Source organism: Meles meles, chromosome 12, assembly GCF_922984935.1.
Source record: "Meles meles chromosome 12, mMelMel3.1 paternal haplotype, whole genome shotgun sequence".
NCBI classification, from domain to species: domain Eukaryota; kingdom Metazoa; phylum Chordata; class Mammalia; order Carnivora; family Mustelidae; genus Meles; species Meles meles.
This window is the reverse complement of record NC_060077.1, coordinates 9,750,810-9,775,806: the sequence shown is the minus strand read 5'-3', so window position 1 is coordinate 9,775,806 and position 24,997 is coordinate 9,750,810. Positions and strand designations below refer to the sequence as shown.

The window sequence follows — 24,997 nt, the reverse complement described above, 5'->3', positions numbered from 1 at the left end:
GGGTTCCGGTACCGTGGAGAAAGGTGCGAGGTCAATCCACGGTTGTTCCCGACCCCACCTCAGGCCCAAGCCTTTGGCCTTGGAACCAACCACTCCTCCCCTGGCCCAGGTAAGGAAGAACCGATAAGAGAGGGGTGTGCTGCTTTCTGGACACTTGAAATATTTAATAATTTTTTCACTGGAAAAAAAGACATTTGAATCGCCTTGCTGCTGCTGGCAGAAGGCAGTTGGGCAAACCGGAGAGCTGCTTCTTGAAAAGTCAGGTCTGTAGCTGACAGCAGGAAGGCACTGGGGAGCACCCGCTCCGTGCTCCCTAGAAGCTTCCGGGCATTGGCACCCCGGCCCAGGGCTCCCCCTGAGGTAGGACAGGGCATGGTCCAACTGATGCCTGTTGCACAGCTGGGGAAACCCAAGGTTCAGGGCACAGAGGAGTCTGCCAGCAGCCGGCAGGCGGTTCTAGAGGTAGAGGCCAGGGCTGTGCCATCCAAGCCAGTGGCCGTAATCGGGCCGGGGCCATAGGCTGACATTTTGGAGCCATTCACTAATGCATATAATATAGGTTCTGTTTCTTTTGGCTTTTATTAACATGGCAACTAGAAATTTCAAAATTTGGTGTCTCACGTTCTAGTTCTGTCGGATGGTGCAGTTCTCGGACTCAGCCCGGGATGGCCTGATGCTCACTGTGTCCTGCCCACCCTCTGAGTTGTCCTGTCACCCTAATAAGCCCGGGCTTGGCAGCGGTTTGAGTGAGCCCTGAGGAGAAGATGGCAGGAAGGCAGCAGGGCACGGCTACAGGCCCTAGAACACTCCGCTGCCCTTCTGGCACCGGCCCGGAAGGCACTCAGCCTCCAAGAGGCTCCACAGATAAGCCAAGGAAGTCTACCTTCTGTCCGCAGCTTTGTCCACAGCACAGCCCCGTCTCCGATGTCCCAGAAACAAGGCTTAGCTGTTGTCCCTGCGCAGGGCGACAAGCAGGAAACCAGCAGAGGCAGCAGGGCCCCCGGCAGCCAGACGTCCATCTCGCTGCCTGCAGTAACACCTCCCAGCCACCAGGCGGCCCCAGGTGCAAGGCGGCACTCAGACACTTTTCAAGCGAATCACCCCAAATTCTGTCAGCAGGGCCACCACGAGGAAGCTCCCATAGAAGAGGAGCAGGCAGAAACCGTAGACTCTGTTCAACTGGAAGCACTGCAGGGGGACCGAGACCAGGGAGCAGACGAGGCTGAGGCCCAGGGCGCCCGCCAGGACCCACACCAACAGTCCATCTGGCTCCAGCTGTGGGGGGAACGGGGGAGGGGGGAGAGGCTGGGTCACTGCAGCCACCAGCCGCCCGTCCCTCACTGGGGGCCAGTGCAGGACTTCCGACCCCTCTGGCCACTCCCCACCTTGAAGTTTCCTGCTTCAAGTGCCCTAACTTGGGGTCATCTGTCGTGCGGCCCTGGGACGCTAACACAGACAGTGACATACACACAGATGTTGAAAATTCCTCAAGCCACACAGAAGAGTAAACAGTGAGGTTAGTCCTCACCCTCTTCCCTTCCTTCCACACTGGGGACTGTGCTGGGTGTGTTCCCTGCACCATCTACGCTCTCGTCTTCCCACCCGCCTGTGCGGGGACCCCCAGGACACACACGAGCAAACCAGTGAGCGAGGGACAGAGCCCAGATGGACGTCCAAGCTCTGAATGACACTGTCTCCTCCTCCCCACACAGTGGCATGGCTGCACACACTGAGCGGGGGCGCACGCACACACACATCAGACACCGGCACAGCAATTCGGAAACCAGAAATGGAATCGCGCACTGGGCAGCGTTTAAGAGCTGCCTGTGTTTTCCACCCAACACAACCCACGGCCACCCTCTCCGATGGTCTTCCCGGGTGCCTCGCGCCTTACTTAACAGCGGGAGCATTTGGGACACTCAGTACCAAGGCAGTGGAACACAGACACACACGTGCACGCCCGCACACACACCCGACAAAGAGCAAGAGGAAGGAAGAAATAGAACCAGTGGAGTCAACCCTCAAGCCTCATTATCCGCAACTGCCTGGGAACTGATAGTGAAAGGAGCCAACTAAACCCGTGAGGAGCATAGACAAAATTCGCGGATGGTGTTCACCTTTTAGGAAAGCAAACTTTCCGGGGCACCCGGGTGACTCAGTCTGTGAGGCGCCGACTCTTGGCTCTGGATTTCAGCTCATGTCGAGATCTCAGGGTTGTGAGATCGAGCCCCTGCTTAAGATTCTCTCTCTCCTCGGCCCCTCCCCCCCCCAAGACTGTCTACTTAAAGCAAAGCAAACTTTCCGAGCAGTAAGTTAAGTTCGTAGCTATTTGTGTGGGGGCCTGGCCACTGCCAGAGGCTGGCCCCATGTCAGCTAATTATAAGCCAGCCACAAGTCCTCACCATCGTCACCATCAAGAGCGGAGAGAGAGTGGGTGACCGCTCCTGTTACCATTGCCATCTTTCGGCCTCACAGGACCGCAAGTGCACGTGTGGGTTTGGGGGGGGAGCCTGCCAGCTGTCTCCCGAGGCCACGCCCCCTCCCCATCCCCATCATCATCGTTCTCTTGTTCGGGCTTTGAATTCGGGTCCTTCTGAACAGAGATGCCCAGTGTGTGACCCAGTGTGATATCTGAGACCAGCAAAGTCCTCTAAGAATCCTGACTTCTCCAGAAAATCTGGAGTATCCAGCCGCACGAGGCCCCCGAGTCACCTGCACGTATAGCTTACCTTCCTGGCCGCAGCAAGTGTTGGAGGTTTCTACCTCTGTTGGAACAGGCGTTCTCAGGCGACCTACCCTCATCGGTCCCCAGTGAGCTTATTTTATAATGGAGGTTTCCGGGCCCCCTCCCCCAGAATGCCTGGGACTGGAGGTCCCACGCACCCCCAGGAAGTTCTTGGGCATCGTGGGAATTGAGAACCTCTGCTGAATGGGTCTCAGAACCTTCTCTAAATCCACCAAGCTCCCGCCTGCTGGAGCTCCCGCCTGCTGGGACTCCCGCAGTCCCTCATGCTGGTGTGTCCTGTGAGCTAAGACAAGGTGTTCGGCCTGGCCCTTACCTTGTGCGTGCTGCCCAGGAGGCTTGCGGGGGGGTCCTCAACCCCACTTCACAGGCAAGGAGACTGAGGCCCAGAGATGTCTTAAATTCACCCACAGTCACATAGAAAAAGACTTAAGTGATGGGACCATTACCTAAATCCAGGACCTTCCTGCCCGTTCCCTGAAGCTCCATCCTAGTTACTCCTGAACTTATAAGGAATACATATTTTCAACCCTCTATTCAAGATATTTTTGAAACATTCTACAGATCAGTCTTGTCACAAACTCAGACAACGCCCCTCCCCAGCAAGCATAGGCCGCTGAGATGTGAATGGTCTCAGGGTGGGACCCCATGAGAAGGGGCCCCTCACAGGAGAGTCTGGCCACTCACCTTCACCTCCGCCGTGGGGTTCCTGGAGATCTGGAGCAGGCAGCCCAGCCCCACTCCCACCAGCAGATCTGTGGCCTGGCTCAGGAAGTTCGCTGGAACAACGGTCCCCCACCCCAACCGCACACCCGTCAGCTTTGCTTACGGTCTCTGCACCCCCAGCCCCAAAACTCCCTCTCTGAGGAGATCCTGCCCAGTGTGAGCCCTTTTAGCAGGGCGAGTGTCCACTGTGCATTCTGCACTTGATCTGGAAACAGGGAATGAGGTGACAGAAGGAAGTGCTTGGCACGTGGTAAGCTCTCGGCTTCCCTGCAGCTAGGCGAGGTGACCAGCCACCATCCCCTGGGTGATGAAGCACAGGTCAAGGCCATCCCTAGGTATTGTTCAGGGGATCCTGGTCCAGGCAGAGCTCTTTCCTTCCCACCCCAGCCTGAAGGATCAGGGGAGGCCAGAGCCCGAAAGCCGGGAGCAGGTCTCAGTGGGGGCAAGGGGCCCCAGAAAGCCCTGTCCAGCCGGGGAGTTACATACACCAGGAACGCCTCCCGGGCCCTGCCCATTCTGGCTGTGCTGTGCGGCCACCCTCCTGGCTCTGGGCTCAGCCTGCATGCCCTTGCGTGCAAGGTGCCTGGGCACAGCTGCACTCTAAGGGCTTTCAAATACTCTGACTTTATTTCACAACCAACACCATCTCCCATTTGTTGGGCACACAGCCTGGGCCAGGCATGGTCCTGGGTGCTGTGCCCCACTGTCGGTCATCATCCCAACCCGTTCTGAACGCACAGAGATCACCGAGGGGCAGAAAGCAGGATGTGTGCGAAGCTCCGAGGTCACACAGTGGGGACATGGTGGCGCCAGACCTGGGACCCCGACCAGATACTTTCAAATCCCTTTCTTCTCCCAGTCCCAGGCGGTTTGCTTTGTCTTTGTCTTTTCTAGATAGAACAGGGGGCAGCAAGTTGCAGCCTGCAGCCCCTCTGGCCTGCTGTCCACTTTTATAAAGTTTTATAAATAAAGTTTTATTAGAACATTTAATGAGTGGCTATGCCCACTCATTTCTGTATTGCCTATGGCTGTTTTCACACTAACAGCGGAGTCAAGTAGTCGCCAGAGAGGTTGGTATGGCCCACAAAGTCTAAAATATTTACTCTCTGGCCCTTTCAGAAAAAGCTTGCCAAGCCCTAACATCTATAGACCATGACTTCTATAAGCAAGAGGAAGATGGTCTTCCGCAGGCAGGGGCCTCGGAAGCTCAGCATGGGGGCGTCTATGAAAAACACCTCCATCCACCAAGTGCTTGCCACACATTTCTGCCACCTCATTCAGTCCACACAACAACCCAGCTGTGGTTGGTCCTCTCAACACCCCCATTTTACAGATGAGGAAGCCGAGGTCCCAGCACCTGTGTCTCCTGCCCCAGGTGTTCCAGGAAGGAACACTCCCCAATCCCAGGAGTGGGGCATGGAGCACAGCCATGGCCCTTGGAGCCCGTGCCGCGGAGAGGGCAGCCCCACAAAGGATACTCAAGATGATGCCGCCAAAACAGGCTGAGAATGCCATCCGCGGGTAACCCTGGCGGGCCAGCGTGAAATCTGAGAAGGCATCTGCAGGGAAATGGGAGACCGCTTTGAATGGGGAGTAGCTTCCCCTGGCCCTCTTGGGTCATTCACTCCTTACTGTTACCCACAGTCATTCAGTCAATAAACACTGATGAGTGCCCATCTGGGCCTTGCAGTAGCTAGCTGGGTGCTGCAGCCACAGCATCCCATGACACAATTTCCTCCTTGATTCTTTCTACCCCATTCTTTCCCACCAGGGGCAACTCTGGGATGTGACCTACCATTACTGCTAGCACGCACAGCACATTTATGTAAATTCGGGAAAGGTGCCCCAAAAGCTCAGTGGAAAGAGAGCTAGATTTCAGCCCCCCTGACTTCTTGTCTGAATGCTCTTGTGCAGTTCACAACTTAGCCAACCATACCTGGCAGCTATAGTTAGAAAAGGGTCTACTAATGTATGTGTGAATGCCTGTGTATGTCACACACCCATGTACACATTCAGCATGGTTGGCTGCAATAGGCTCCATGTCCTGCCTGAGCCCTGGGGAGGCACCTGTCCACATAAGCAGAGAGTGGGGAAGAGGCTGGGGCCTCTCTAGTCTCCTGGCCTGGGTATAAGCCCGGCCACCTCAACCCAATGCCCAGTGATGGTCATTCCAAACAACAGTGGGCCTGAGCTCGTGCTGCGTGCAGGTGCCCCAGATGGCCCCGCTCACATGCACTCTGGCTAGGGGAGCAGAGAGCAATGACGCAGCTGCACTCATCCCAGAACCCCAGCTGCCCCCGAGTCACCTCCAATGCTGTTCCCCCAGGCCAGCAGCGTGAGCCCCAGGACAGTGTTGCTCAGCCGGAAGACCACTCCCAGGGTCCGCAGGATGTTCACCACCTCCGTGGCCGCTGCGTTGATCCACAGGGCGCTGGTCAGGAAGCCCAGGAAAGCAAAGAGCTGGGGAGGGAATGGGTGCTGATGGGCCCAAGGCCAGTCCCCAATAGGGATACGGTCCCCAATGGGCACATGGCCTCAGTTCCTCCTCACTAAGATGGGATGATCACAGGACCCACCCCGAGATTCTCCTGAGCAGAAATGAGTTAACAGATTCCGAGCCGGCAGTGCTCGGCACATAGTAAGTGCTGGGTAAAATGTTAGCTCGGCATTACTCTTCTGTCAGGGAAGAGTTCCAGAAGCTTCCCTCAGTTTCCAGGCTAGAGACCAAATGCTGTCCCATGACCACAAAAAGAAACTCCGCGCCCGTCAGCAGTGATTCCCCATCCCACCCAGCCTTCCTCCAGCCCTGGGCCTCCACTACTCTGCTTCCTGTCTGTATGGACCTGCGTGTTCTAGACACTTCATTACGTGGTCTCACGCCACACGTGGTCCTTCGCGGCGGGCCTCTCTCACTCAGCGCTGTGTCTTTGGGGGACATCCGTTGGGAGTGGGTGAAGTACTTCAAAACCCAGTAAAAACACTGGCTGAACACTATTTCCCTACATCATCAATTGGTCAAAATTTGACCTGCTTTGGGTTGACACACTCAAGAGTTTCTCAAAATAAAAGCTATAATTTTTTTATCAATACATAGCAAAAAACATTAAACTTGTAAGTGAACTTTGAAGAGTACCTTCTAAACAAACTGTCTAAAAAAATTCCTCAGCGTGCTGCAAGGTGGAGAGAAGGGGGAAAAAAAAAACCCCACGAACACTGGACAATTCCATCCTTGGAATGTGGCTGTGAGACACGCGGGTGCGTCCCCAAGAGTGAGCAGGAGAGAGTCTGGTAATTGTTCAAAAAGTGAAACATAACGTCTGTCCCTGCAGCTTCACCCAGGACTGCACCCAAGAGGAATGAAAGCCTATTTCTAGACCCATGTGTTTACACAAACGTCACAGCAGCGTTCCTTGTTAACAGCCCCAAAGTAGAAACAACTCGTGTCCACCGCTGGTGAACAGATAAACGAAACATGTTGTATCCGTACCATGGATCGTGTTCGGCCATGAAAAGGAGTGACCCCCTAATCCCTGGCTAGTGCACAGGACGACCCTGAAAACACGAGGCAAACTCACAAAGGACCACATGTCTTATGATCCCATTTCCATGGGAAGTCCAGAACAGGCAACTCCATAGACACAGGACATGGCTGGGGCAGGGGGCAGGGGGGGTGGTGAGGGGGGAAGGGAGGGCACTGACTGCTAACGGGTGTGGGTCTTGAAATGCTCTCAGGTTGATAGTGGTGATCGTGGCAAAATTCTGTGTATATAACAAAAACTGCTGAATTCCACACTTTAAATAGGCAAATTATATGTATGGTATGTGAATTACATCTCCATAAAATGAAGCTGTTACCAAAATAAAAAAGATCTTGAAAAGGAACAAAACTATCCTCCAAAGTGGCCTTAAAGACCTGTCATTACGGAAAGTGATTCCGGGCCTATCTGCCCCAGGGGCACAAACAGGACGCCCTCCTGGAAGACCCCACTGTCCTCTTGCCCCAACTTGGGATGCTGGGGATTCTTACCCAGTGAAGCCTGGGGGGCTCGCTGTTGGATGTGGCAAAAAAGGTCACCGCAGCCACGGCTGTGCCCGTAATCACCACGACGGCCCAGACAGGAAGGAGGCCACCGATCTCATAGACGCCATCTGCAGAAGGGCAAGAAGGGGGGGGGGCTGTTACTTTCCACTGCTTCAGCTTGGCCTCTGCTCCTGGAGAGCACACCCCTTCCCCAGAATGAGTGGGAGCGCCTGGGGGAGAGGCCCAGGGATAAAACTCATTTACATGCGATTGTTTGGACATAAAATGTCCCCAGTGCTACCCTGGGCACTTGAGTGGGACAGAGAAATTAAAGACAGGGCTTGCCCTGAAGCTAGCCACACCAGAAAGAAGGCAGACAATGTTAAAGACAGACTCTCCCAGCCTTCTGCTAGGAGACCAGAATGGGAATGGCTAAGGCCACTCACCACCACTGTCCTCTCCCACACCCATGGCAGACATCACTAATCAAACATCATGCCGATGCTTCCTCCAACTGAGCTTCAAGGCAGCACCCTCCTTGGCATTGCCAATGGATGGGCATCGCTCCACTAAATGAACCATGCAGTCAAACCCAACCCTTACCCACTGGTCCTGGGGCCCAGCACCTGCTCTCTTGATGAGTCCACTCCACAAACCAACCCATTCAAAGTTACGAAAGTTCCGGGGCCGCCTGTGGCTCAGTCAGTTGGTTAAGCATCGGACTCTTGATTTCAGCTCGGGTCATGACCTCAGGGTCATGTGATTGAGTCCTGCATGGGGCTCTGCACTCAGCGGGGAATCTGCTTGAGATTCTCTGGCTCCCCTTCCCTCTACCCTTTGCCCCCCCCCACCCCGAGTCTCTCTCTCTCTCTAAAATAATAAATGAATAAATCTTAAAAAAAAAAAAAGTTATGGGGCGCCTGGGTGGCTCAGTGGGTTAAAGCCTCAGGTCATGATCTCAGGGTCCTGGGATCAAGCCCCGCATCGGGCGCTCTGCTCAGCGGAGAGACTGTTTCCCCCCCCCCTCTCTGCCTGCCTCTCTGCGTACTTGTGATCTCTGTCAAATAAACAAATAAAATATTAAAAAAAAAAAAAGTTATGAAAGTTCCAGGGGCTTCGCATCAAAACATGAAAAGGAAAACCTGACAGGCAGATGGCACACTCTAGAATTCTCCACACACAACTGTTTCCGGCACCGGGCAGTTAGTACTGGTCTCACAGGCAGTGGATGGTTTGGCTGCCCAGACACCTGCGTCCAGACTTTCCTCTCCTCCTTCTTCGGTCTAGCTCCCTGGCTCTCCGGTGTCAGGGGCATCAGAATTACACAAGGGAGGGGCGCCTGGGGGGCTCAGTGGCTTAAAACCTCTGCCTTCGGCTCAGGTCATGATCCCAGGGTCCTGGGATCGAGCCCCACATCCGGCTCTTTGCTCATCAGGGAATCTGCTTCCTCCTCTCTCTCTGCCTGCCTCTCTGGCTACTTGTGATCTCTGTCAAATAAATAAATAAAATCTTAAAAAAAAAAAAAAACTACACAAGGGAGCTGATACACAAAATTGTGTCCACGATCCATTGTGTGTGGATCTCAGGAGGTCATTTTGACTGAATGCGGTTCTGACCGGGTAGCGCCGGCTTTGGAACCCGACACCTGACCGAGGGGCCCTTTCTCTGAATTTGCCACGCCTGTTCTGGGGGAGTTTCAGGAGGAGGCTGGGGTGCAGGGTGGTCGGGAAAGGCTTCTTCAAGTGCTGAGGATGTGAGATGACACGTGAACAGAGAGAGGGTACAAGGCCCACAGGGGAAGAGGAGAGAGCTGGGTAGGAAGGAACCAAGCAGGTGGACGCCAGCAAGGACAGAGAGCAGGGAACGCTGCTGTCTTAGGAATGGCCGGGGCGGTGTGGACTTGGACCAAGAAGTACTAGGGAGCCATGGAGGTTTTTGAGTGGAGGAGTGACCACGACCTTGGAAAAGCAGCACTTTAGAAAGATGGCTCTGGGTGTTGCTCAGAGAGGGACGAGGCTGGGAGGCTCTGCTGGCAGACCCGATACCCCCTCAGGCAGGGAGCCAAGTCCAGGGCTCAGCCCAGAAGGGGGTCATAAATGCTTTCACCTGAAGCAGTAATGCCCCAGTGGGGACCTGCTATCACCAGACGGTGCCGGTATGTGGGCAGGACACTGCCGTGCTCATCCTAGGCGAGCGATTTCTCCTTTGTAGGAAATCTCCATAGGCATGAATAGGTCTGCAGTGTCTCTAACCCCTGCTTCACGCCCTATGGAACAGAGATTCAGGCTCAGACGCTTTATTTTTATTGTATTTATCTTTGCAGCTACCTTGAATTTACTGGCAACGAAGCCACTTTCCTATTGGTGCAGTTCAGTAACTTTAAAAACAGCGGATCCAAGAAAACGTCAACGGGAATAGTCAGTGATGGGAGAAAAGTCAAGCAGCTGGGTCGTGAACGAGATGCTTGCGGTCCACTCTTTTAAGAAGCCCCAGAGGTGACAGAGAGTCCCTGGCAGTGGCCTGGCCTGGGAGGCTGGGTTCATTCGCTTGACAAGGAACAGAAGACTGATGAGCCAGACAGCTGGCACCCCTAAGGGGCACCCTTCTCAGCTCTGGGGTCACATTGGGCCCTGGTGGGCTCTCTCACAGTGTCCCCCTGCCATAAATCTAGGAGGGGACCCACAGAGAACTTGCTGACCCTGTTAGAGCCAAAAACGCCACGGCCAGCCATGCACGGGCCCCCAGCGCCCAACCTCCTCCACCTCCAGGTGATGCCCGGGGGACAGAGAGGAGCGGGCAGCGTGAAACACTAAAGGCAGACAACAGGAAGAAGTCCGAGCAGCGGGAGCTGGAAGGCGCCTGACAAAACTGGGCATTTCTTGAGCCAGAGCAGGTCAGAAAGGGCAAGGACAGCCTGGAGCAGACAGAGAAAACGGCAATTCCCCAGCCGGGTACCCCGAGAGGCAAGGGAGGGGACTGCCTGCTGTGGACAGTGGTGGGGTGGGGACCCACACAGTGGGGGCGCCCTTCTCAACACCAGCCAGTTCTGCCATTGGGAACCCCAGACCCGGTTTCTGATGTGCAATCTCCTAATATTTTAACGCAGGCAAATGACAGAGGGCTGGGCCCCGTCCGAGGGCCACTATCTGCCCCCATCCGCGGCTGGCAGCACCGGATAGGCTGAGTGTGGGACGCTGGTGCCCCTTTATGGCACAAGCATTTGTTAAGTGCCCGGGATTCTGCCGCAGGCCCAGGACCCTGTGGTGCCGTTGAGAAGAAAACTCTGGAATGTGTGTATGTGTGGTGGTCGGGGCGGGGGGCGGGGGGCTAGCCTGGGGGAGGGGATACTCACAGGCCCCCGACTGCAGGGTCAGGACCAAGACCAGCGGGCTGGTGACCAGGTGCAGGCAGTTGAGGGGTCGTTTCCAGTTCCCATCCTCTTTGTCGGGGTCCACGACAGGGACGGTGAGCAGCAGTAGGAACTCCACGGGCAGCTGCCAAGAGTGTCAAGGCAGGAGGGTGTCACTAGGGAGGCCCGTGTCTGGGCCAGCCGCCCCCTGGGCAGGGTCACCCAGGAATGTGGCCCGTGAGGCTAAGGCCCCGGCCTTGGGCAGGCCCAGGCCCAGTTCCACCGGTGGTCTCCTGCTGCTGCTGGAACCCCAGCCCAAAGCCAGTGCCTTCCAGAAACATAAATCTATCCCCTCCTGGCCCTGGGGCACGGGGTCCTAAAATCGAGGTCTTGGCGAGGCCTTGGCTTGTGGCCCTAGTCAGTCCCAGCTGTGCTTCTGGAATCACATCTCCTCTGACTCCGGCCCCCACCCTTCAGCCCCCCCTCTTTCCCCGTAAGGACCCTTGTGATGACATCAGGCCCACCTGGATAACCCAGGAGACGCTTCGCCTCTCCAGACCTTTCATCACACCTGCATATCTCTTTAGCCAGGAAGGTAACAGAGTCACTTTTCTGGGGATCGGGACCTGGAGATCTTTTGGGGGGGGCTGCGACTCAGGTGACCGTGGTACCTCGTCCACTAATCCTGACCTCGGCCCCAGGTGTAAGAACTATGCTTTTTCTCACCTTCCAGAAAAAAGGGACTGAGGCTCAGAGAGGTTAAGGAACTTCTCCAAAGACGCACAGAAGGGTATGTGAACTGGGATCCAGGGCCAGCTCCGACGGACTCCACACCCTGTGCTTTCAGCCAATAACTAAATTAATAATCCCATGTACGGAGTGCTCACTACACACCAACCGCAGAGACATCGTGGGTTCAGTTCCAAACCACCTCAGTAAATGTGGGTCCCAAGACAGCAAGTCAAATGAATTTTTCGGTTTCTCAGCCCATAGAAAAGTGATGTTTACGCTACACTGTCTATTAAGAGTGTGTAGCATGGTGTCTCCAAAAAAATCTACACTTCCTTAATTAAAAAAATATTTTATTGCTAGAAAATGCTGTCAAGCAGCCAGGCTTCCAGCAAGCTGTCACCACCGTGCCCAGATCACCACGACCCCTGGAGTAGCGCGGAAAAGACTGAAATGTTGCAAGAAATTCCAGCCGGTGACATGGGGACACAGAATCAGTCAATGCTTTTGGAAAAGCTGTGTTAACATGACAACTAAGCCCAGGGTCCCACAGACCTGCAACCTGTAACAGACACAGTATCTGTGAAGCTAGGGGAAGCCAAGTGTGATGAAATGAGGCCGTGCCTGTTTGGCACCATACTCAGCCCATCACGTAATAGCTTTTATGAAATTGTCACAAACCGTGATAGGCCTGATACCATTCACAATTCTTCAATCCCTTCCTAGAACAGAATTAAACGCCCATGTCCTTTGTCAAGTGATTAGAGGCTGCAGAATATATTTTCCTGCTCCACTGACATTGAACGTGGCCACAGGACGAGCTTCGGCTCATGGGCGGTTGGTGAATGTGACCGGAGTAGAGGCTTAAAATGTGCACGCAAAGTCTGCCTTGGCCTCTTGTGCCAAGACAAGAACACACCCCCCCACCTCAAGTACCCAGTAGGCCCAGGATATGATGCTGGGCAGACTGGAGAGGCTCCCTCCCCTCTTCCTCTGTCCCAGAAGCAATCCTTCCTCCATGTGGGACAGGTCAGGCCACCAGCCAAACTATGCCTCGGTTTCCCCATCCCGTGCCATGTAATCTATTCTGAAAGGGTCTCAGCAGACCCCGGCCCGTGCCCTCTCACTGAGATAGAGAAGGCTGAGTGGCCACTGTCCTGTGTTGTCATGGAGCCATAAGTCTGGCTCCAGAGTCCCCCCCTCCTACCTTGAACACCTTGAGGGCCCTCCAAGACACTGACTTGCTCCTCCACTTCCTGTAATCCAGGGGGTTGAGGGCATGGGCCAGGATCTGAGCCGTGGTCTCCTGATAGAAGAGCAGCGGTCGGTACTCTTCACCTGGGTGTACGAGGGCGAGAGGGGCAGGTGTCCCTGGCCAGCTCAGCCTCCGGGAGACCCTCTCCCCGCCCCCTGGTCCTCCCAACCCTCAGGAAGAAGGAAAAGCCCAGGGCCTGGCTTGGCTGTCATGCAGTGAGAGATGGGGCTGCTTTGAAACCTCATTCCTGGGCCCTCCATGGCCCCCTCTCTCCACCTCTCTACCCCTAGCCCTGCCCAGGTACCCCACCCCAGCTGGGCACAGAGTCCAGACTCACTGTAGTCATAGCTGTTGGAAGACACGGGCTCCTCCTCAGAATCTGAGAGCATTTCTGTAGGAGAGAGGGGAGTTTCACATGAGCCAGCTAGGGAGCCCAGAGCCCCCCCACCCCCCGCCCTGCACCGTTCCCAGGTAGGACAGCTCCGGGACAGGGCCATTTTCAGGGTACAAGTGTGTAGGCCCTCTGGACCTTGGAGTTCTCAGCAATCCCTAGGCATGCTAGAACTCTTACCGAGTGAGAAAGTCTAACTCAAAAAACACCTTCACATGTAATGCTCTAGCTATAAAGCCAAATTTAATAAGTGCATTTAAAGATATAACTCAAACATTTGCAGACTTCAATTTTGTACTTTCCAGAATCTGGAACCCACTGTATTTTTCTTTCTCAGTCTGAACCTTTTCTTGGAAGTCCTCGGGAATGCTACAGCCTGAGCCCAACAAAGAGGGGCCTTAAAAGGATAATTGTCTTCCTCATCGCTCGCTATCCCTAGTCCTGCCTCTGTGTGACCTTAGGCCCTTCTCCAGGTCTCATTCCCCCTCTTCCTCCAGTCTGATGGGCGATGAAGACGGCACAGGGCTGATGTGTGCTGAACTTGGAAGGGTCAGTAGACAGAGGGGAGGAGAGGAAAAATCACGGAAGACTTCCTGCAGGGGGAGTCACTGGCCCCTGTGTGTTGTTTATGGGGATGTGTATGTGTATATGTACCTGGGTGTGTTGTGTATGTATTTGTATATATATATATTTGCATGACTGCGTGTTGTGTAGGTGTGTGTGTACGTGGATTTGCATACGTGTGTGCTACATGTGTATGTGTGTTTGTGTGTGCACATACTGGTATTATTGGTAGGTGCATACGGGTGCACATGCTTAGGGAAGCATTCGGGTTCGAAGCCGAGGGCAGTGGGGAGCGTTACTGGATGTAAGCGGTGACAGATCTGAGACAGATGTTGCCCTGGAGAGAGCATGGAGAAGGAAGAGCCAGGGAAACCAGCACAGCCAAAGTATGCAGGTGGGACCTCGGCACAGAACAAGTAGGAAAAGTACGAAGAGACGAGCAACGATGACGTTGGCCTCCAGAGATGAAAGGCAGTTGTGAGGGGTGCAAGGGTGCCAGTCCCCACTGGCCTCGTGGGAGCTCAACTCGGACCCCTACCTGGAGTGCCTGGCATGGAGTAGACCAGGGACCTCCTCCGCTGCCATCGGTAGATCCAGGTGCAGAGAACCACGGTGATCACGTAGAACACGTACAAGCCCAGGTAACCTGCAGACAAGGGTGCAGGCCGTCACCAAGTGGCATACCGCCGCAGCCCCAGACAGCGGGTGCTGCCCGTTCTCCTGCTGGTGCCTGCTGCTGGTGGTCTGTGTTAGCCCAGCCCAGTAGCAGCCGGGAAATGGCCATGTCTTAGAGCCCCCGCCCTACTGCCTGGCTTTTCCTCAGCCCACTTTCCCTTCTTGCCCTCCAGAATCGGGCAAAGAAGTAACGCCGGGCACAGTCGCCTCCAGGACCCGATTCAAGTGCTAAGGGCTGGTGTCCTGCTCTGAGATGCCAAAGTCCTGCCCTGAGAAGCTCGGCCCCACAGACCACAGCCCCTGAGCTCTGGTGGTACTGGGTTTGGTGAGAAGGGGTCTGGGGACAAATCAGAAGGCAGCAAGGGAGAGTCCGTGGTGCTTTTTCAGGCGGCCTCCCTGGTGTGGTGCCCCGTTTCTGGTAGGACCTGCGACCCTCTGTGGCTGTTGCCTGCGCTTGGTGACACCAGGTCTAGGCCTCGCGACCCTCTGTGGCTGTTGCCTGTGCTTGGTGACACCAGGTCTAGGCCTCTAGTCCTCGCTGGGCTCCAGCCACCATCCCCTCGCATCTTAGGGGCTCCTATAGCTGCTGACCCCTGGATGTCCTGGCATCCCTGCATCCCTTGTGGGTTTCCAAAACCCCGTGTGAACTGTGCCTCTGTCCGTTACTTGAACCACGAGGGGAGCGTGTGCACTGCAGGGACATTGGGGGCCACAGTCAGCAACCCGGGCAGAGTGCTTGTTAAAATGGGACACTGAGAAAATCCAGAACATCACCCCAGGCTCCCCCCGGCCCCCTTTGTTTATCCGAACCACAGGTTCCCTTTTTTGGGCTCGAGCCAATGGAGAGGTTTCCCTCCTTCAGAACCGGAAGTGACACTGAGCCCGGCTGGCCACCCGCTCGTGTCCCCTGGTGCCTCCCACCCGCCAGTCCTGCGGCTGCTCACCCAGGGCCCATGCCAGTGTGACCCTGCCGAGGTAGAGTGCGGTGAAGGTCAGGAACACAGCCACCATGTAGAAAATGATGTCTCTGAGGAAGGGCCTGGAGGCGGCTGTGAAGGGGCGCAGGATGGCGATGCCGCCGGCTACCACGGTGGTGACCAGCACGCCCGCGCCTGGAGGAGAAGACGCTGAGCTCAGCCTGCCCTGCCCGGACGCTGCTGCCCCCCTCCACCTACCCCTGCTGCCCCAGGCCCGCTCTTACCAAACAGCGCCCCAAAGGCCAGGCCGGCCGTGCGTGGATCCGAGAAAGCCACCAGGGCGCTGAAGATATCGGGTGCGCCATTCCCGAACGCCAGGAACGTGACGCCATGGGGGGAGTACGTCAAGGGGACACAAAGCAGGGGCCCCAGCCTGGCCAGACCTGTCCCAGGCCGTGAGCCACCACCCCCGGTCTCCCAGACTCCCCTCCCACCGCCCTCCCACCCTCCGGGGTGCAGACTCGGGGACAAAAGGATACTGCCACATTGTGGGACAGCTTGAGCACGGTGGAGATGGCTGACAAGTTAGGGCAGAAACTATGGAGAGAAAGCAAACAGGGTGTGCCTTCACGGCCATCCTCCCCCTAAACATGGGGTCAGCCCAGTGCCAACCTCCCAGGGACTCCATTCCCGTCTATAAGCTGGATGGGAGCCCAGGCCACACTTACAACTTCGCCGCAGTGACTCCCAGAATCAGAAACAGGTAAAGCAGCCAGAAAGCCTGGGAGAGGGGTGCAGGGTTGGGAGGGGGTGGTGGGACTGTCAAGTCCAGCCTGGGCCCCCAGCCCTGCTCCCTCACACCCCCCTACCCCGGGGCAGGGCCTCACATAGAGGGTGACAGCCAGAGGGAGGAGGTCAGGTGGGAAGTAGCAGAAGATGCCTTCGAGGTAGTTCAGGTAACCCCCATCGCTGTGGCAGTCAGGGGTGGTCCGGATGAAAGAACAGCGGTCAGAGACGTTCAGGCCACACACGTCGCGACACTGCAGCGAGGGAGAAAGGGGGATGTCAGGGGTCGACCCCCTGAGGGCACCTGGATCAGGACCGTCTAAGCAGCGAAAGATGACCTCCTTCAGCCCGACCCCTAAGCCCCCCATACCCTCCAAGTGCCAACTGTTTAAAATAGACTTGTTTATACGAGTCATTCATGAATGTGTTTCTCTTCCCTACCCTCTACAATCCCACCTTTCTCCAAAGTTCCCACCACGATCAGTTTCCAGAGTCCCGTTATGGGCATAATAACCTTGTATACACATCCTGTTACATAGTTGGTTTTGTTTTATAGAAATGGATCCCTCTTAACTCTCTCATTTCTACAATTTGCTTTTAGCACTTCACATATATGCCACCCATTAAGATACTGGTACACGTAACGATTGAAGAAGGGGATCAAAGTCAAAGCACGCTGAGTAATTTCCATATGCCAGGCACAGGGCTAGGAGCTTAAAATGTATCTCAATTAAACTGTCCCAGAGTCTTGCAAGGAAGGCACTACTATCATGCCCCTTAGACAGAAAAGGAGACAAAACAGTGTCCTGGGGTCCACTCTGTGGTAGACAGGGTCAGAACTGAGGTTCTAGGGCTGGTTTGAGGTTCTAGAACCCTGTCTTAACCATCACACTCCCTGTGGATACCCTATGATCTTTTTTTTTTTTTTTAAGATTTTATTTATTTATTTGACAGAGAGAGATCACAAGTAGGCAGAGAGGCAGGCAGAGAGAGAGGAGGAAGCAGGCTGCCCACTGAGCAGGAAGCCTGACGCGGGGCTCGATCCCAGGACCCTGGGATCATGACCTGAGCCGAAGTCAGAGGCTTTAACCCACTGAGCCACCCAGGCACCCCTACCCTATGGTCTTTTTAACATTACTGCAGTATTTCATGCTCTGAATGATATGGGGGGTGGGGTAATATTTCCCCACCAGTGGGCATACAGGTGTGTCTCATTTTTTAGGAGAGCCAGCAATAAACATCCTTGCACGGGACTCTCTGAGTACATATGAGAATATTTTGAAAAGAGAGACTTCTAGGAGTAAAAGTGCTGAGTCAGAGTGCATCAGACTCTGGGTTCCTCCAGAAGCAACCCAAAGACAAGGATTTACGAGGGAGTAAATATGTATTTGGGAAGTGTATGGAATGCAGTCGCCACAATGGGGCAGCAGGAGAAGGAGGGGAAAGAAACCAGCGAGGCCAGAGGCCAGGTAATCCCAGGGGAAGGGAGATGTGGTATTTATTCACCAACTCCTAGGAGACATCAAGAGAGGATGCTGGTGGGGGTCGGGGGTGGGGAAGTGCTAGTTCCTCAGCTCTACTACCCGCCTCCCATGTTTATGGGCCGTTCTGGAAAAAGATGCTTGCCACTAGAAGTCAACAGAAGCCCTCCCAAGGGGTAGTGTGCGAAGGACACGGGCAGGGCCCTGACGCCACTTCTTGCACTTAGAAACTTGATGGGTTTTGCCAAAATACGCTCCCCCAAGCCTTACTCATACACACTGGCGCCAGCCCCGGCAAATGGGATTCCACACCCGCGCCTGCCCCCCAAGCCTTGTGCGGGCTGATGTGGCAGGAATCTTCTTGCTGTTCAATTGCAAGTCCCTGATTATCTGCCAGTGCCCGTCTTGTGGTCATTTGTATTCCTTCTTCGAGCTGCCCCTTTTTTCAACTGGAATGTTTGCTTCTTCTTATTGACTTGGAGATGCTCTCTATATAATGGATATTTGTCCTTTGTCATGTCAGCCTGGGCTTAGGCACTGTCCTCCGCCTGCAATGTCCCTCCCCCTTTTCAAACTTTCTGTTAAAAGCTTTGTAAATACCAGCTCACACCCATTAGGATAGCTACCGTACAAAGCAAACAGTGCCAGAAACTAGAAGGTATCGGCCAGGATGGGGAGGAATTGGAGCCCTCGTGCGCCGTTGGTGGGAATGTGAAACCGTGCAGAGCCTTGCCAAACAGCACGGTTTCCCGAAAAATCAAAAAAGAGCATTAGTCACCAGGACAGGGAGGTAACGCACAGCACGGGGACCGGTGAGTGCTGCTGTCCGGTAAGTATGAAGACCGATAGAACATCACAAGGGAAAACACCATTTTTCCTTTCTTTTTTAAACCTGAGAGGCGGGATGTTAACTAGGGTTATTGTCATCATTTCCCAATAGATGTACGTTAATTCCTCATGCTGGACACCTTACACTTACCACAGTGTGGGATGTCATTTCTATCCCAATAAAAGTGGGAAAACATAGAATTACCCTATGATCCAGTAAATCCGTTTCCGGGTTGAAACCGGAAAGAACGGAAAGCCAGGTCTCAGAGAGAAGACAGGCACAGCCACGTTCACGGCGGCACACTGTTGGTGACAGCCAGAAGGGTTAGAAGCAGCAAGTGTCCCCGATGGATGAATGGATGAACCAGAGGTGGCACATCCACACAATGACCATCATTCAGCCTTCAGAGGGCAGGGAGTTCTGACACATGCTACAATATGGGAGAACCTTCTGGAAGCCATAACTGAGAACATCGTGCTTACTGCAATAAGCGAGTCACCAAAAGACAAACACCCACTAATTCTGTTTATAGGAGGGACCTGGACTAGTCAAATCCACAGAAACAGAAAGCACTAAGCAGGGGATAGGGGAGGAGGTAATGGGGAGTTCTTAGGTACTGGGGGCGGAGCCTTGGTTTTGCCAGAGGGGAAAGCTCTGGAGGTGGATGGCGGTGATGGCTACAATGGCGTGAAGGAGCTATGCCACGGAACAGCACACTGAGAAATGGTTCACGAGGGAGAATTTCAGGTTATGTTGGTGAAATTTAAGTCATGTATATTTCACCCTAATTTCAAAAGAAACTACTTTGTCAGACGGTGGCTCTGTGATCCTTCAGCCCTCTCTGAACTCCCACCAACACCACGCGGGGGGTGAGATTTCTAGATTCTGAGCCCCCTGGCCATCGCCCCAACCCTGGCCCGTGGCTCTCTGCCAATGCGACACCCAGCCCACTGTACTCAGGGCGCCTGCCGTCGCTTCAGCCCACTACCCCACTCCGTCTTTGTCCCCCTGAATCCACATTCATCCTCCAATCCCTAGTTCCCCAGATGCTTCCTCCAGGAAGCCTTCCCTAACTGCCTCCAGCTTAGGGCAGATCCCCCAGTTATAAACTCTCATCACTCCAGGTGCTCTCCTTCCAAGCACTTATGTGTTTTGAAATCCCCAGTAATTTGTAGGATCATAGACTTGTCCCGGGTCCACCTCTCCCACTAAAATCTTGCACAGTGCTGGGCACAGAGTAGGTCCTCGTAACTGTTTTGCCACACATTGTGCTGGGCACCATCTCACTCAGTCTTCATGACAGACCCAGGAGGTTGGTACGATTCTGTCCACTTAAGAGATTAGAGAACGGAGGCACAGAGTGGCAAAGTGACTTGCCCAAGGGCACACAGCCCACCACTGCTAGGTGGTTTCAGACTCAGCTCTGCCTGAAAGTTACCAGCTGAAGCTCTTGGGGAAACAGCCAACTGGGTAGGGGTAGCCTCCTCTTCCTGTCTGCCCTCCTTCCCGGCTCCCCATCCTCAGGATCAGCCAGGGAGGATCCAGGGAGACGCTCCCACCCCAGCTTGTCTCCATCCCCCTGACAGCAGAGTGAGCCAGCAAATCAGGTCCCCCAAATCAGCCCCATCCCAAGGGGGTCATGCCCTCCCCCCAAGGCCCACCAGCACCTGTTCGCAGCTCTCTGCCCTTGAGTGGCACAGTCATAGTGGTCCTGCTCTGCACCTGGGATGGGTGACTTTTCACCTCTGCCCATTCCCTTCTCATCCTCTTCCCCGAGTCGCTAAGGAGACCCGGGGAAATAGCTGACCCTCTTCTGGCTCTGGCCAGCTTCCCATCGCTAAACACCTTAGTACTCTCGTCTCTAGTATGGAGATGTTTTTACCCATCTCGGGAGGTTTAGGAGAGAATTTGTTGAGCTTGACACAGGGCTGGCCTGAGTGCTCAGTAACTCAGAGGTTATCTGGCACAAACCACAGATTACCTCGGTTTTCCTACTCCCAGGGAGCATGACCCTCTTTGGAGAGGCACCAGTAATTTAATAACCACAGTAACCATAAACCACTTTCCCTTCTGTAAAATGGGCATAATTACCCGTTCAGCCTCCGAAAGTAGGCATGAAGGTGCTCTGCAGCCCCATAAAGTTGGCTTGGGCACTTAACACTCTCAGCCCTTCAGTTCGAGAGGGAGGAGTTTGTTTTTCTGTTCTCCTGGGAATGGGGAAGGGCGGGAACTCCAGCCCCTGCACGTGGAATGGAGGCCTGAGGGTCATCGTATGCAGTCCCCTGCCTTCAGTCTTTAACTCGGGATCCGCTGTGACCTCTCCTCTGCTTACAGACATCAGGATGGCATGATTCAAGTTCCTGCAGCCTGTCTCAATGGCCTATGGGGAGAAGACTTCCTGCCTCTCACCAAAGTGTCCCCATTTCTCCTCCCTCCAAACATCTAAGTCAACAGCACCCCTTTCTCCCCAGAAATCTCCTTTCTTCCGCCACCATGCCCTTCCCTCTAATCCCTCAGTACATTCCACTCACTGTGCCCCCAACATTTATCTCAAATCCCTCCACTCCTTTCCTATCCCCCACAACCACCACCCCTCTTCTAGATACGTGCAACAGCCTCTCCACTGGTCTCCCTGGTGTGACACTCACTCCTCTCAATCCATTCTTCCCAGAGAAGCCAGAGAGCTCCTTTGAAGACATAAATCAGCCTTTGACATCCCTCTGCTTAAAACTCCCCATGGGCCCCCAGCTACTGTAAACAAATATCATCTCTTAGCCTCAGTCTATAGGGCCTTTTGTAATCTAGTCACCACTACCTCTTCATCCTCATCTCTTAATATTTTCCCCCTCGCTCACTCTGTTCCAGCCATTCTGGCCTCCTCCATGCTCCAAGAACATACTAAGCTTGTCATGGCCTCAGGGCCTTTGCGCTTGCTGTTCTCTCCCTGGAATGTTCTTTTTCCAGATGCCTGTATAAGTGACTGACTTTTCCATTCAGGGCTTGGCTCAGAGGTCACGTCCACACAGAAGCCACCTGTGACCGCCCACTCTGAAATATTTGGAAATATGCCCTTCCCGTCACAGCTCCCACCCGAAGAGGTTATTTGCAAACCACTTAACATCTTACCACCTGAAATGTACATGTTTGCTCCACTACCTGTCCTCTTAGAAGACTGCTAGCTCCATCAGGGCAGGAATTTTTGTCTGTACTGTTCCCTGATACACCTCAGGGTTCAGCTCAGTGCCTGGCACATAGTAGATGCTCAGTAAATATCTGATTGGATGAATACACCCCTACCAATGCCAGCTTCCTACCTGGATGCTCACATCTTCCATGGGGGTCTGGTTCACACCTGAGGCTGAAAACTGGGGGCTGATGTGGCCCCCTATAAATGGGCGCCTGGTCCCAGACACCGTCTCCACCATCAGCAGCCCCACACAGAAGAAACTCAGCACTGGGTACAGATACAGTTGTCTGCCGGCCATCAGACCCGGCGGAGCCTGGCCCTCACTCTCCGCTTCCCCTTCTGCCATGTTTCACTTCCAAATAGCTCGTCGCTCCAGTGGCCTGCAGAGAGTGAGGTGAGAAGGAGGGACAGGGTCACCGAAGAGCCTAGGCCCTAGCAGGAAGGGACTGAAGACTTTCTCAGTTGAGGAACTGCCCTGCCCGCTAACCCCACCAAAGGAAGGCCAAATGTAGAAACTCATTCTGGATGGAGGCTCTTCGGAGGATCCCAGGGCCCCCGCTCATTCAGCATGCAGATTAGTTACGCCCTTCTTCCTAAGGACCCCCCCGATAGTGTCTCCATGGAGATGCAGGCCTCTCCCATCCACACCCCTACCCCGACACTGGGCTGGAACGAGGAATCCTGGGACTCTAGAAGACTTCAGCTCCGGGATTAGCTGTGGGAAATCAATCCAGGAAGTGGGCAGCGGTGGGGACTTGGCAAGCCCTCGGAACAACAGAACCTACTTCTGGGGGTGGACGTGGCCTTTGGGCCACCAATTTGAGACAACTAAGCAATGCTGTTCTGTGACTTCCAATGAACTAAGCACTTATCACAGATGACCTCATTTAATTCCCGCAACTGGCCAAAGGGAGGTACTATTATTACTTCCATTTTACAGATGAGGAAACCTGGGCACAAGGCCAGGTCTGTGTCCTCACTCAGCGGCTGTGCCTCACCTCTCTCATCCAGTCCTCAGGACAACCATGGAGATGTCCTTGTCTCCGCCTGTCTTACAGAGGAGGGAGCTGGGCTCAGAGGAGTTCCCTAACGTGCCCAAAGTCACAAGGCAAGGAAGTCACAAAGTCAACAGCAGCTCCTCTGATGGGGGAGTCAAGGCCCAGGGGGAAGTGAATTGCTCAAAATCAGACAGCTTGTTAGCAGCAGAGCTGAGCTGGATTCTAGCATCTGCTTTTCACCTCAACACCAGGGCAAAACCAGCTTCAGTCCTTCCAAAGAAATCAAACTGGGAAAAAACCCACGTCCTTGGCACACGGACTTCCTTCTTTTGGCTCTGCCCCACGTCGTAGATGAGCATGTTTTATTTTGGCATCAACAGAAACAAAGTTCACAAAACGTTATTTTTTTTTTTGTCATTCTCTGCACAGTTATTTCTCAATGACCTGACAGGGCAGGGGTGGGGGAAGAGGCTCCAGAGGAAGAGAAGGAAATGGAGGGGCAGAAAAGGCCTGTCCCAGCTCTCTTTTCTCACCTGTTAACTTTCCCCTCCTGCTGTTTCCCGGAACTTGGCACCGATTTGGACCCAGACACTCCAGCTTTCCAGTTCAGTCACAGCCCAAATTAGGAGCTGTGCGGCCTCGGTGAGGTCACTTCACCTCTGAGCTTCTGATTCCGCATCTGCAAAATGGAGACAAATGCTGGCCCATCAGGGCAGACGGCAAGAGCTCAATAAATGCCTGCATCTGTGGTGTGCCTCCTCTCTACTGGCTGCCGATTTCTTGCACTTATTCACAAGGGAGCATTTATTGAGCGCTTCCTGTGCGCCTGTCCCGAGCTCAGAAGACCTGAGTCCTGATAGGAAGGGGTGGGCGCAGGAAGTTGGGGCTGCAACCCCATCTGCGGCCGCACTTTCTAGATGCGAGACCCCGAGAACGTCAAAGTGCAGTTTCCCAACCCTTGACGGATGTTGAGAAGTTGAAGTCCGGGTGCCCGGCCCTCAGGCGGCGCCCTGGCGGACGAGGAGACTCCCCTTACCTCGGGCGGGGCCTCGGACCCGCCAACTCCGAACCTCGACCCCGCCGGGCCTCGAGGTCCTCCCGGTGCCCCGCCGCCGGCAGGCGCTGCCCGACCTTTCCCGCTACCGTCGCCGCGGATCCGGGGGCCCAGCGGGTGGCAGAGTCCCCGGCACTTTCCAGGCCTAGTCGGCAGGGGCGGGCCCCGCTTCGGCCCTGCCCTCACTGGCCCTGCCCAGTGACACGCCCCCGACGGCTGGCCCCGCCCCCTCCCTTAAAGGTACAGGCTCCCTCGAGGTCCCGGGACTGTCCTCCTTCTCTCAGTCCAGCGCCTGTCGGTTCGGTTCGTGCGGCTGAAGCAGAAGCCGAGATAAAACCTGACGGTTAAAGACGGCAGGAGGCCGGAGAGGGAAGAGTTAGAGAATGAAACTAGGGGTTTTATTCCCAGATGCTTTGGGAATCCGCGAGGATAAGGGACGCTTGAGAAAGTCCTAGGAGGGGGTAGGTCCTGCCTCACCCACAAATATTCCGACGGTCCTGCCTGTAACGTCCCTGTTCGTGAGACCTCCTAATTAGGGTCAGCACTCCGCCCCGTAGCAACACTTTTAGAAGAAAAATATGGCAAGCAGATCAAGACAGGGGAGTGGGTGCTGCACTCGTACCCTCCCCGATTCCCAGACTCTGGGGAGGTGCGGGTTCCCGCCCTCTCCCCGTGCGCTGGGCTGTAGGGCGGTCGGCTGGAACGGGGCGCGGCTGACGTCCCCTCCAGGGCAGCCCCTCAGCCTGCCCCTGCTACCGCAAATGCACCTCCGACGCCTCTACCCAGCTCTGGGGCCGCCGGCTTCCCCTTCACCTGCAGGCGGCGGCCCGACTCCAGCGGGCGTTGCTCCTCAGCGTCCAGCCCTCGCGCCCCTGTCGGACTTCATCTGGTATCCCCGACGCCACCCCCTCCCGCCCTGGCCGGGGAGGGCTCCCCATTCCCCAAACACCCTGCTGCATACGTACACGGGTACTGCACCTCTGCTCCTTCTGAGCTCCCTGCCCGGGAGGCCACACTTCCTTTTTTTCCACCCGATAAACTCTTACTGGGGCGCCTGGCCCAGCTCAAACGCCGGTTCTCCACCCTCCCCGCTACCCTCCAACGCCTCCATCGCCCCCACGCTCCCGGGTTCCTTACCTTCAAAGAGAGCATATCTCTGGTTCCCCACTCTGGGTCGGATGACACTGTGGTCTAGAGCATGCTCTGTTTGGAATCTCAGAGCATCTGGTTTCTGTGCAAACTTTGGTAAACACACTCTTTGAGCCTTACTTTCCTTCCCTGAAAAATGGGAA

At 54.8% G+C, this 24,997-nt stretch overlaps 1 protein-coding gene across 1 annotated transcript; it reads right to left on the bottom strand.

Annotated features, from left to right (window-relative positions):
- Positions 1–140: 140 nt before the first annotated feature.
- Positions 141–23,842, bottom strand: SLC8B1 (solute carrier family 8 member B1). The gene is made up of 17 exons (XM_046026011.1): positions 23,688–23,842; positions 23,185–23,330; positions 21,781–22,033; positions 16,258–16,410; positions 16,099–16,151; positions 15,910–15,967; positions 15,655–15,760; positions 15,398–15,565; positions 14,317–14,424; positions 13,161–13,214; positions 12,776–12,906; positions 10,843–10,984; positions 7,497–7,618; positions 5,776–5,929; positions 4,948–5,028; positions 3,431–3,498; positions 141–1,275 (listed from the first exon to the last, which is right to left on the bottom strand). Exons 3-17 carry the CDS (start codon positions 21,997–21,999, stop codon positions 1,078–1,080), a joined length of 1,815 nt encoding a protein of 604 aa, XP_045881967.1. The 5' UTR covers positions 22,000–22,033; positions 23,185–23,330; positions 23,688–23,842; the 3' UTR covers positions 141–1,077.
- Positions 23,843–24,997: the final 1,155 nt, after the last annotated feature.